Source organism: Microtus ochrogaster, chromosome 2 (assembly GCF_000317375.1).
Source record: "Microtus ochrogaster isolate Prairie Vole_2 chromosome 2, MicOch1.0, whole genome shotgun sequence".
Classification (NCBI taxonomy): domain Eukaryota; kingdom Metazoa; phylum Chordata; class Mammalia; order Rodentia; family Cricetidae; genus Microtus; species Microtus ochrogaster.
In genome coordinates, this window is record NC_022010.1 from 15,366,832 (window position 1) to 15,379,867 (window position 13,036).

The 13,036-nt window shown below is 46.4% G+C and overlaps 1 protein-coding gene across 1 annotated transcript in view; it reads right to left on the reverse strand.

The window, feature by feature from the left end:
- Pptc7 (PTC7 protein phosphatase homolog) overlaps positions 1 to 12,199 on the reverse strand; it is a 41,231-nt gene extending 29,032 nt beyond the window's left edge. Inside the window, exon 1 of the mRNA XM_005344457.2 lies at positions 11,676 to 12,199. Within this exon, the coding sequence (XP_005344514.1) occupies positions 11,676 to 11,907 (232 nt within the window). The 5' untranslated portion in view covers positions 11,908 to 12,199. The remainder of the gene's footprint in view (positions 1 to 11,675) is intronic.
- Positions 12,200 to 13,036: the final 837 nt, after the last annotated feature.

A 13,036-nucleotide genomic window follows, 5' to 3' on the forward strand; every position in this document is an offset into this window, starting at 1 on the left:
TTTCTTTCTTTCTTTCTTTCTTTCTTTCTTTCTTTCTTTCTTTCTTTCTTTCTTTCTTTTTGTGGTGGTTTTTCAAGACAGGGTTTCTTTGTATGTACCAGACTAGCCTCGAACTTACAGAGATCTGCCTGTCTCTGCTTCCTGCATGCTAGGATTAGAGGCGAAGTTAACCTGGGCTACATGATCCTGCCTCAAAAAGCAAAACCAAAACAAAATCCTGAACAGATTATGATCTAACGGAAGGTATGGGAAAGCGTCTAAAATGAACCTGAAGGATGGAACCCTGAGTTAGAAAGATGCTGAGGAGTTCCCTGCCATTTTCACCCAGAGGGATAAACTAAAGCACAAGTCAGAGAGGTTCAGGGAGAGAGTCCCATGTGCAGAAACTTGGCCTCTAGGTAAATGCCTACTGCACCCATGCCAAGAACCTCTCACTATTAGTCAGCCCAATAACGCAGCTCAGGAGCCAGGCACTCAGGAGATTCCCCTGGAGGGAAGGCAGATCTGCTGCCACCAAAGCCAACACAAGGCTCTTATTTGTCTCAATCAAGAGCTCTGTCCTAGTAGCTTAGGCAGAGCTGACAACTGCACAGTACTGAGATTTAGCAAAAACCAACTCCATAAAAGAAGTTACCATCGGTCTCCTGTAAGTGACAGTGGGGCTAAGGTAGGCTCTGAGATAGCTCTGAGAAACTCCAGCTAAAATTTAGTCCAGAACCAGCCTCACCCACTTCATTCATAGGAGAGGTCTCCTACCCTGGCTGTCCGAAGTCAGCAGGGAACTACACTGTCTTGCTTGTCATAACACAGGCTCATAGTGTGTACTGCTCACAACTAGCTCTGTGAGAAAAGCCAGCTTCTGGATATTATGGTGCACACCTGTAATCTCAGCACTTGGGGAGGAAGAAGGCAGAAAAATCTCGCATTCAAGGTTGTTCTTGGTTTCATAAAGAGTTCAAGGTCAGCCTGAGATATGTCAGGTCTTGTCTCAAACAAACACATCAACACAAGTGGGGATGACTGTAGCGCAGAGGCAGAGCACTGTGAAGCACGGCAAGGCTTGGGGCCCTAGAACAGCCAAAAGGGAAGATGATTTTAAAAAGAAACAACTGGAACTGGAAGTGACGCTCAGGGGTTAAGAGCACTTGGCTACTCTTCCAGAGGACCAGGTCTGATCCCCAGCATCCACATGGTGGCTCACAACCATCTATTACTCCAGACCCAGAAGATCCAATACCTTTTTCTGGCCTATGTGGGCACCAGGTACAGACATAAACACAGGCGAAATACCCTTGCACATAAAGTAGTAATAAAGATTTAAAAAAAAAAAAAAAAAAGGAACCAGCCATGAGCAGCACAGAGGCCAACACAGTCTACAGCAACCAGGGGAGTGTTTGGACTTTGATGAGCTTTTCTGACTTTTGTAAGCCACCAGCTCTCCAGACACTGGTCTGTGGTCACAACCAAAAGACAATGCCCACTTACAGATAATGCATAAAAGATGAGTGAGCAGATCATTTGGTTCTCCAGTCAACTCGCCAAGCTTGTCATTCAATAGCTCATTAAAAATTCAACAGTGACATTTACAAGTACTAAGGAAGAAGCATTTATTTGTCTGCAAAGAGCACAAAGAACAAAACGGTGCACCTACACTTTGAAGAAATGGATTGGCTTTTCTCCAGAAGCAACTTCATTTAACAAGTGTCTCTGGCACATGTTGTCTACTGTGTAGGGCTTGTTTTAGATGGGAATTTTAGACGATGAGCAATATACAAAGGGCTAACCATTTTCTTCAGTCACTTTCATAACTTCAATGAATGCTAACATCATCTCACAGACCCTCCCCCTCTGTGTCTGGCCAACACCTGGCCCAGCAGTTCCTAAGCCTTAATGCAGGCTGAGATGTCCCTCACAGCCCTGACCCCCTCTCCATGCCTGCACAGCATAGGTGACTCTCACAGGTGTTGCTGTTTCAGGACTCAGCATTCCACAAGCCCAGAGATCCCGCCTCCAAAGGTCACTAAGCAATCCCACCTTTCATTCCCAAACTTGGCCATTCCCCTTGCACATCCCAGCCTGTCACAAGCAGCCTTCAGCCTGCACTTCCAGAGTAGAAACCTTGAGAATCTGCTGGGTGCCAACCCAGCTCCCTTCTTTCCCTCCCTCCTCAGTGTTCTGTGTCGCTAACTTCTGCTGATTCTGTCTGCACTGCCTGGAGCCCACCCAGCTCCTTCCAACTGTCCTGGATACAGCCCTTTGGAGCTCAGCTTTTTCAGCAGCTCCTACCTGTTCTATTCCAAAGCATCCATCTGTTGTTCCCACACTGCCATACCCATGTAGCCCTGTAAACAAAATCCTTGCATGCACAGGCCATCCTTACTTGTTTGTATATGTAAAAGCATTATTTTTTTTCTTTGCATTGGTGTTTTGCCTACATGTGCATCTGTGTAAGGGTGTTGGATCCCCTGGAACTGGAATCAGAGAGAGTTGTGAGCTGCCACGTGGGTGCTGGGAATTGGACCTGGGTCCTCTGGAAGACCAGCCAGCGCTCTTAACTGCTGAGACATCGTCCCAGCCCAGTAAAGGCATTCTTTTCAACATAATGCTGCTTGCCTCTGGAGTGAGGAGCTTCACAACCAGGAGAAAAGGGGAGGAGCTAATTCCGGGCTTCCAAAGCACACTGGCACAGTATGAAACTGTTTAGAAACTCCTCAAAAGGCAAGAGGCGAACAAACCTAGTCATCCTGTTTCCCACACGGCTTCATATTTATTTACTGCAGGAACTACTTTGGAGGCAAAGGCTTTGTTTTTAGCTCCCGACAAGTATCCCTTGCGCTTGTCACATAGCCATGTGTGTATTTTCAGAGAAGTGTCAACAACAACTCAGAAGAGTAAAAAATGATTTGACTTAGCTAAAATGCTGAACAGCTTTTCTCCACTAAGAGAACATGGGTCAATCAGTTTTGAATTTGAAATCACACATCACCAAAAAAGACACAGTACCCTGTGAGAGGTGCATCCCTGGTGAGACCTCATTTCAAAGGGAACCTCTGAGACCTATTACCCAGTAGTGGCCAAAGCTCAAGTCCAGGTTTTAGGGAACAGCTCAAGCCTGACCCGGAGCTGCTGTCCAAACACTGAAGTGAAAACACAAGCGCTTTTCTGTTTGCCTCATTCAGAGCAGCCAACCTTCGGCAGCTACCTCAAATGACGATGTGCAGAAATGATTCTGGGAAGTCAGAAAACGAAAACATGCTAGGTGATGGTAGCCTCGAAAGGTCAAAACAAGCAGTCAACAAAACAGTCTGTACATTCCTCGACCCACCACAACCTATTCTGTAGGAAGCCACTTTTGTGGACTCTGGCAAAGCTGCAGTCTCTTGGCAGTCCTTGGGATTCACACCAAGAACAGATAGAAATTGTGGAGAGCCTGGTATATACATACATATTAAGTGTAACACCTTCCAGACTGACATGAAGCTTACTGGAGAAAGTGATCCTCAGCACCTGGATGAGCATCAAACATACATTCTTTCTGGAAGGTTCCCAGGTGCTATGTGCACAGACCCTTGCACTCCTGGCCTGCTGCAGAGTTCCTCAAGGAGTAAGCTCTTAGGAGCTATTCCAATGCAAAGAGAGGCTCACCTCACTGTCACTTTACAACAGGACGATAGGTACAACCTAAATAACTGAAAGTTGAGGGCCAATTCAGTAAGTTCTAGCACATAAGGCAGGAAATGTGATGAACTTTGCTTGTCAGTATAGAAACATCCACATTAAATCACAGCTAACAACGCTGCTCAAAAGGGTATACACACTTATATGTGCAAAGGCCAGAGGACGTTACGCTGATTACAGTCAAGGTATATGCTACAGGTGTTTTACGCAGGAGTCTTCTGAGCAGGTGTTACTTTACAAGCACAAAACAGAAAGAAGCACTCATTTCAAAGCACTTGTCAGTGCAACTGAGCCCTAGGTTCAGTCTTTAACACTAACTGTACTGAACCTCCTTGATTTGTCAGCTTTACAGACGAACCATAGGAGGAGACGGGTTAGTGCAGCTGTCTGGAGCTGTGCACATTTCAAAAGAGGAAGGGAAGTGATCTGCCATCTCCAGTGTTGCTTTCAGGAGAGGCGGCAGACTCCGAAGTCAGGTGTGAAAAAGACACAAGTGACAAAGTGAGGTCTTCACTCCTCACACAAAAGGACCTGTTTCCTCCTCCAGTGCACCACCAAATCCTGCTTGAGATCTTATGGAAGCACTCAGCATCTCTTTTCTTCAGTAAGGATTTTAAAGTAAATCAAAAGACCAGCTCAAGTCCAAGCGACTAGTGTCTTGCCTGTCATCAGTGCTGTGACCTCTTCAGCCTTTGCGAAGGCTCTGGACTTATGATTGACGTTATAACTTTAGCAACAGTGAGGACATGAAGCTCACACTCATAAATGCTCCTAACAGCAGCAGTGCCCTACATGCCACACATCACTTCTCAAAATGATGGGACATTAACACAGATTTTAAAAGATAACCTCACCCCAACTTCTTCAGAAATAAAATACCGTGAACTTACCTTCCCAAAACATTTCCTGAGTATTCTAATCTTATGGCCTAGGCATAGCCTGAGAAAAGACCTTTAGAAAAGACATTGGAGAAACTACATGAAAGGAACTTGGCATTTAGCCTGAAGTTGACAAGTGTTTGATCTGCCAGAGGACATGGTTGTAGGTCACATTCTGACCTGGTGTAGTGTTCCTGAAGCCACACACCAGCACCAAGTCCATTTGGACACTGCTACAGACATTCAGATTACATGCTGCCTAGTTTCATGATAACACGCTGAAGTTCAGGGACAGCCTCCTCCCACCCCAAATCCCTCCTCAGCAGAAACCCATCTGCACCCTACTTTTCCTTGGGATTTAACAACCCTCTGAAACATCTATCTAAAAAGCATAAGCATTTATACTTCTAAAATCCAGTGGTTTACTCTGCAGAAAGACCCATCCAGAGCCCTCTAGAGATTACTAATGACTTGAGAGAAAAGTGAAAGTCAGGACAATGTCAAATTGAGCCCAAAATTTCCAGATTACAAACTGGTGAACAGGAAAAATAGCTGAAGGCAATGGTGAAAGTGAAGGCACCTCATAAGCCCCTTACACAAAGTATAACTCATCTACACAGCAGGGCGGGGAGGCACAGGGCACAGCAAACAGTCTCTACATCAAACCTGTCATCTTCCAACGGTATCTGCAAAGTCAGCCCTCACCGGCCCTTCCTCTAAGACCACACTTCTCACACTTCCTCAATAGTTCACGCTCTTTTCTTTTTCTTTGAGACAGGGTCTCACTATATAGCCCTAGCTGGCCTCAAATTCAGATCCTCCAGCCTCTGCCTCTCGTGCTGAGATTCAAGGTGTGTATTACTAAGCCCAGCTGATGTTTTTCTCTTGAAAATATATAGATTATAACATCAGATATACTTAAAGTACTGATTAATCTGACCTTATATATTTAATTATTGTAATTTAAAGATAATTTTCTTTATATAAAATAATTATATATTCAAACTATACCAATTTATCATCTATCCAAGGCATATACCTGAAAAGATTAAAAACACATGAGCATAGCCAAGTGCATGCCTACAATCCCAGCACTTAAGAGGCTGAGGCAGAAGAACTGCTGAGAATTCAAGACCTGTCCGGACTATACAGTAAATGGTCACACAGGCTCCAAAATAGTGTAACACCTACTCACACAAAACTTTATATATGGGGCTGGAGAGATGGCTCAGTGGTTAAGAGCAGTGGCTGCTCTTCCAAAGGTTCTGAGTTCAATTCCCAGCAACCACATGGTGGCTCACAACCATCTGTAATGAGATATGGCACCCTCTTCTGGCACGCAGGTATACATGGAGGCAGAATGTTGTATACATAATAAATAAATCTTAAAAAAAAAACTTTATATACAAAAATGCCAAACATAATTTACTATAGCCAGTATGTAAAAATACCCACAGATACCAACAAATGGGGTTGTTGATTCCTGAAATACAATTTTATGCAGCCATCATAAAAGATGAAGTACTAACACATTCTCTAACTTGAATGTTGAAAATAAGCTAAGTGAGCCAGGCAGTGGTGACCCATGCCTTTAATCCCAGCACTTAGGAGGCTGAAGCAGGTGGAAGTCTGTAAGTTCAAGGCCAGCCTGGTCTACATAGTGAGTTCTAGTTCAAAAACAAACAAACAAAAGGAGGAGAAAAAAGAAGAAAAGCTAAGTGAAGGGAAACAGCACAAACTACATACTCTAGGAATCCATTCACATACAAAGCCCAGAACAGGCAAATCCAGAGAATCTACAAGTTACTACCAGGGCTAAGAAACATTCACAAGCTGGGAGCAACTGCAAATGGCAGGCTTTTGGGGGAGGAGCAGGGAACAGGTTCTGGACTCAAGATGGTAGGTGAGGCTGTACAACCTTCTGGATTTAAAAACTGAGTATACATGTTTAAAGGGTGAATGTCATACTGTGACTTTGCAACTCAATTTTGGCTTTTTAGGATATGTATTATGGGGCTAGTGTCGAGGTCATAGGATAGCTTGAGGAATCAGTTGTCTCCTTTTGCCATGTAGGTCCTGGGGCCCAAACTCAGGTCATTAGGCTTGGTGACAAGCACCTTTACCAACTGAGCCATCTTCCCAGTCCCAGTCCCGCAGTTCAGCTTAAAACAACAAAAACTCAAGGTCATCATCAACAGGTAGATTTGACTTTTTAGAAAGTCGTGGCTATAAACTGACACAGACTTCCTGGCAGGACTTAAGATTCCAGAGAAGCCTCCCTGAGGCGCTGGAATCGGTGCACTCTCCCAGTGACCACTTATACAAAGTGCAGCTCAGACTCAGACACATCAAACTCACTCCAGGTCTATATGTAGCTCACCTCATCTTCATACCTTAAAATTCAAAAGCCAGGCATGGTAGTGTACATCTTTAATCCCAGCACTGGGGAAGCAGAGGCAGGTGGATCTCTTCTGAGTCTACATAGTAAGTTCTAGGTCAGCCATGGCTATATAATAGTGAGACCCTGTCTCAAAAACAGAAGCAGGGGCAAAGAGATGGCTCAGCAGTCAAGAGCACAGGCTGACCCTGCAGAAGACCCAGGTTTGACTACCGGCACTCATGTGGCAGCTCATGAATTCCAGTCCTGGGAACCTAATCCCCTCCAAGGGCACTAGACATGCAAGTGGTACATACATGCAGGCAAAACACACAAACACACAACATAAATCTTTTTTAAAATTAAAACATACACAAACAAAAATAAAAAACAAAAACAAAAAACCTACAAACACCACCACCCCAAAGAATGTTTTTAAGATTGGCAAGACTCACAGAAACATTTCAGAATCCTGGCCCAGTAAAAACTTGAAACCAAAGGCTGGAATACAAAACTGTTTTATTTTCATGTTTATGTTCCAAGTTAAATTGAGCTTAAACAAACATCCCTCGGCTTTTTAGGAGCACTTTCACAGCTCAATCTTGAGAGGTCAGAACTTATATGGTACAGACCATGCCGACCATTTTCAAATCAATGGTTTCTGCGAGATGTGTTTAGCATGCAGGGAAGTTTTTGTTGCTTTCCAGTTATGAGTCAGAGAGAATAAAGCAATTACAAACACATTCACATTCTCTCTCTCTCTGTCTTTTCTCCTCTCCAGCCCTCCCAAGCATAGCAGAGAGGCCCATCTTTACTGATAACTAGTGGTTCTTTGAAGTCACCTAACCATTTGAAGGCCTCTATTTGCTCATTACCAAAACATGAAAGAAATGAACTCCAAGGTTTTGAAGTCCTAAGTTCTCAACAGCCTTTCAATGGTGCTGCTGTGGCTTAGGGAACTCAGAGATGGCATCAGGTAGTTTTCATGATTCTGTGTACCTAGGAAGACACAGCATGCAGAGTAACAAAGCTACAGGGAGGAAGGAACAAGAAAAGTCCCTACAGCTTGTGCCCGTGTGGGCTACTCCTGCTAGCTCAATAGAGAGAATGAGCCTTTGCCAATTTTCCACGGGATGGGAGTGGTGCCTGGTCTCACCACACCCACCACAGCCAATTTTTCCTAAAAGAAGTCCAATGGGGACAATAACAGTGTGAGCATCAAGTACTCTTCATCATGACTAACAGGGCAGATCAGTTTCCATTTTTACTTTTTTTTTTTTGACAGTTTCTCTGTGTAGCCCAGGCTGATCTCAAACTCAGTGATCTGCTTGCCTCTGCCTCCCCAGTGCTAGGATAAAAAGTATGTACCACTACCCCTGGAAAATTTCAATTTCTAAAAAAAAAAAAAAATCAAAATAATATTTTCTTTCTCATACAAAAGAAACTAACTTTCATTCCTAACAGTTAAAGAGAAGCCCACAGTGAGTGATCAAACTGCAAAAAAGAGTCTCGGAGACAAGGTCTCACTATGTTGACTAGGCTAGCCTCAAACTCACAGAGATTTGCCTTCTTTTAATATAATTCAGCTCATAACTCCAATTAGTCTGGCTTGTGATGGGATAGTGTCAATAGAACAGAGGCCACCAGCTGATGAACTGGTTATGGCTGCCAAAGATCAAGTGAGACGAGCTTAGGAAGTTGTTTCAGGATGACCTTCTGGAGGAGCTCCTCCACAACAGGATAGTTCTAGAAAACATGACTCTCAATGTTCCCATACACTCCACCATTTGGAGAGGTGCGTGCGTGCGTGCGTGTGTGTGTGTGTGTGTGTGTGTGTGTGTGTGTGTGTGTGTGTGCGCGCGTGATTTGTTAACTCTGACTGATCTCTTCTTGGTCACATAGCAGCTGTGTGTGTGGCTGCCCTATGGCACTAGTTGCAAGACAAGAAGCTAGGGATCTCCATCAGACCCCAAAGCCTGTGCCTTCAGAGCTACATGCAGGTCTACCTGCAGGACTGAAGACCAGAGTCTGTGCAAGCCTGTCTCTATGCCCTCTTCTCTGGAGAGGTTCCTTCCACAGAAGGGACCAAGGTAATTTAAGAACTTAGAGCTCGGGGCTGGAGAGATGGCTCAGAGGTTAAGAGCATTGCCTGCTCTTCCAAAGGTCCTGAGTTCAATGCCCAGCAACCACATGGCTGCAATAAGGTCTGGTGCCCTCTTCTGGCCAGCAGGCATACACACAAACAGAATATTGTATACATAATAAATAAATATAAAAAAAAAAGAACTTAGAGCTCTTTGCTACATACAAACAAATCTGCTGAAGGTGTCTGTGGCAATGGCATACAAATGCATGCTATTAGAGGGACAACAGGAAAATGTGACTGGCTTGCCAGAGCCAGGCCTCAAGGTCTCATGGCCCACTCCTTTCATCTTCTACAGGTAAGAAATGGTAAGAAATGGCAAACTCTTAGTCCACCAAAGATCACAAATCAACTACTAAGTTACAAAGCTTAACCTCAAACCATGTATGGCTCCTGCCAGAGTGCCAGAGCATGAAATGTTTGTGCTTTTTTAGAAAGGGTCTGACTACTATCTTCTGTATCCTTGTAAATATGCCACAATACCAAAATAGTAGCACGTTAAAATTCAGCATAAGGATTTCATACATTCAGACACAGTAGCCCCTTTTCTCCTTCATTCAAGGCCCATAGTGGGTATCTGAACCCTTTAAGTTCTTTTTAAAATACACATCTATAATAAGGTATAACTTATAAATTAGGTACAGTAAGATAGTAACAACATTTGCTAAAATTAAAACATATTGTAATAAAAATTATACAAATTAGTACCCTACATCTTCACTTGATCTGATAACCAAGATGGTTTCTCAGTGACTTAACTGGTGGTTAATTTAGAGCAAATACAACTAACAACGAGACAACCTGATCGGGTATGGCATGCTCACCTGTAGTCCTAGTACCACAGGACTACTCAGGAGGCCAAGGCAAGAGGGTTGCTAGAGGCCAGGAATACATGGCCACCCTGGGCAATACAGTAAGATCCTGTCTCAAAACAAACAGTAACCCCTGGGTAGATATGCAAGATTCCAGCTCAATACTCAGAATTGCATGCAATTTAAAAATTAGGAAAGGTTTACTGCTGGGATCTTACAATATTCTCAGACCTCAGGTACTAGAAATAGAAACTACTATACTCCCAAATTATCAATCAAATCACAGGATTTTCAAGCCCAAAAAAAACCCAACTATCTCAGCTTTATCAAGTGAAACTTCCCAGCTCACTATCTCCCAATCTGTTGGCTGACTACAACTCCTGACACCGTTTTATTGGTGGTGCTGGGTCTTGAAGCAGAACCTCAGGCATGGTCCAAGGAAGCAGTCTACACTGAACCGCCCACAGCTGACTGTAATTTTAATGTGGCAGCACAGATCCTCAGGTCACTGAAAGTGTTACCTAGGTGACTCGCAATGACAGCTAATGGCAGCCTCTTAAGAAGGATCCTGAGTCTAGACAGACTTCACAGTGAGTTTGTATAATTCCAAAACCTAATCTCAAGGAAGGCTCTCTGAGATCTGATTAAAAAATAATGGGAGTTATGGCACACACACCTGTATCCTCAGCACTTCGGAGGTGGGGGCAGGAGGCTCAGTAGTTCAAGGTCAGCCTCCAGTACACAGCAAGTGGGTAACAAAAAAAAACGCTGTTTGTTTTTTTTTTTTTAAAGCAGCAAGCAATTAGTGTCCCCAAAACAATTATTTGCTCCAATGTCAAATTTTGTCTTAGCATATGAAACTTTAAGTAACTAAAAACTCAATGTCACCGGAGAAGTGAAACCAAAGTGACATTTGAACCTAGAGCCAATGACAGCATGTCCTTCAATTTCAAAGGAAGAGCTTCATGAACTGAAAGAGCTTTAATGGCATACACGAAATCTCCAAGGGCATATACACTAGATAAAGTTTCTGATTGCTTGTAGGTTGTTTAGCCCTTTGGACAGCTCTCTCCCGTCTCCTCCACCCAAGGTGTAACTGGTTTAGGTCTTAGGAAGCACCTGTGGCCTAAAAAGCTGTGACGAGTCTTGGCTGCAGCCTACAAGCAGGTCCGGCCATTCTATTTTGGGTCAAGGAGACCTTCTGCCACCCCAAGTGACCCCAAGTAGACAAGTTCGGTTTGGGAGAGAGCATTGCTAGAATTTCTAACCAGGCTAGCTGTCGACCCCCAACCCCAAGGCCCTTCCCGAAAAAGATGAAAATCGGGGGACGGTCGAGGCAGAGGGGGGTGGGGGAAAACGAGGCGGGCCTGAGGGCTCCCGCCGTCTGTCTTCGGTCTGCTCCGGATCCCGCAGCTGGGGCCCGACCGTGGCATCAGGAGCTCGCCAAGAAGCAGGGATTCCCGGGGCGCGCAGAGGGAGGAGGGAACGAAGCAAGGTTAGCAGCCTGCAGGTGTCGCCGAGCAAGGAGGACGAGGTCGCGTGGGGGCTGTGACTAATAAGAGTGTGGCTCTGCACCGGGACAGACTGGACACATTCCCAAGGCGGTGACCTTGGGCACGTGGCTCCACCGCTCTGCCCCTCGGTTTCCTCACCACTAAAGTGGGGGGGATCGTGAGGCAGAAAGCGATTCTTGGGGTGCTTGGCGGGGCGTTGCGCTCCGCGGAGGAGGCAGGGAAGCCTCGCACTCCGGAGTCCTCAGGAGGCGGACCCGGGGCCGAAGGACTCACCCAACACATCGGCCGTGCGGTGGCGGGCCACGAAGCACGCGTCGTCCCCGTAGCACGCGCCCTTCTTAAGCAGGCCCTTACGGAAGTCCTTGCCGAAGCCGCAGCTCGCCGTCACCAGTCCGTAGTCGCCGCTGCCACCGCCGCCGCCGCCGCCCGCCCTGGGATCGGTCTGCGACAGGCCGCCGAGGACGGCGCGGGCCACCAGCCGCCCGTACGACAAGACCGAGAACATCGCCGCCGCCGCCCCCCCGAGGAGGCGCGGGGCCCGGGGCACCGGAGGACGCCGAGGCCCGGAGCCGGCTCTCTCCTCAGCCGCCGCAGCAGCGCCGCCGGGGCGTTCCTCGGGGCGGCGCGCACTGGCCACCACAGCCCCTGCCCGCCGCACGGGGCCTCGCACACGCTCCGCCGCACGCACTGGAGCCAGAGCGAGGTCAGAGCCGGCGGCTTCTCCGCCTCAGCCAAACTGGGGTCCCGGCAGCATCCGCCGCAACCGCCGCCATCTTCCGCTCCACTAGCGTGTTCCGGGCCGCGCCGGCAGCGCCGCCCCCTCTTCGGCCCCGCCCCGTCCCCGCCCCGTCCCCGCCCCCTAATCGCGGCTCAAGTCCAAGCCCCGCCCCTGCTGGTTCGCAGCCCAATGTAGTCATTGGAATTGAGTTTGCGCAAAGGGTGTGGGCGCGGAGTCTCCTGGGAGTTGTAGTTCAGCCAGTTATAGTAGCCTTCGTCTTGGCTACCTGGGATCCAGGCTTTTGATTTCCCAGAGGATCTTAAACTAATAAGAATGAAGAGTAGACTGGTTTTGGTTTTTTTGGGGGGGGGAAGATAAGAGCAGAGTCCTTTTTTCCCTCTTTTCCCTATCTCTTTTGCCCCTCTTTTCGGATTTTTAAGAGTCTCATGGAGCCCAGGCTGACCTCAAACTCACTCTGTCGCCAAGGTTGGCCTTGAACTCCTGATCTCCTTGCCTACAACTTCCCAAGCACTGCGATTACAAATTGTGCACCACCATCCCCGGTTTAACAGTTTCTTTCACACCCACACACCATTCATTCCTTTACATAACTGTGTAAGAAACCAAGATTGAGGTTCTATATGTTGCAATATGCAGTAAGAAACAGGAGCATACAAACCTAACATTTCCACAATTAAGATACCCTGAAAGCCCATGTCTAAAACGTCTGTGCTGGGGTCCTAAGCTTGACAGTCTCCCTACCTCTGAGTTAGACACTGTGGAGGGCTGAGAACTGACAGTAATGAGGCCCCTTTCGCTCTTCTGCCACAGCTGCTGCCTCTTAAGAGGCCCATCTCTTGGCAGAAAGAAAGGACCAGGTGTGACAGCACATCTCTTTAGTCCCTGGCAGTTGGGA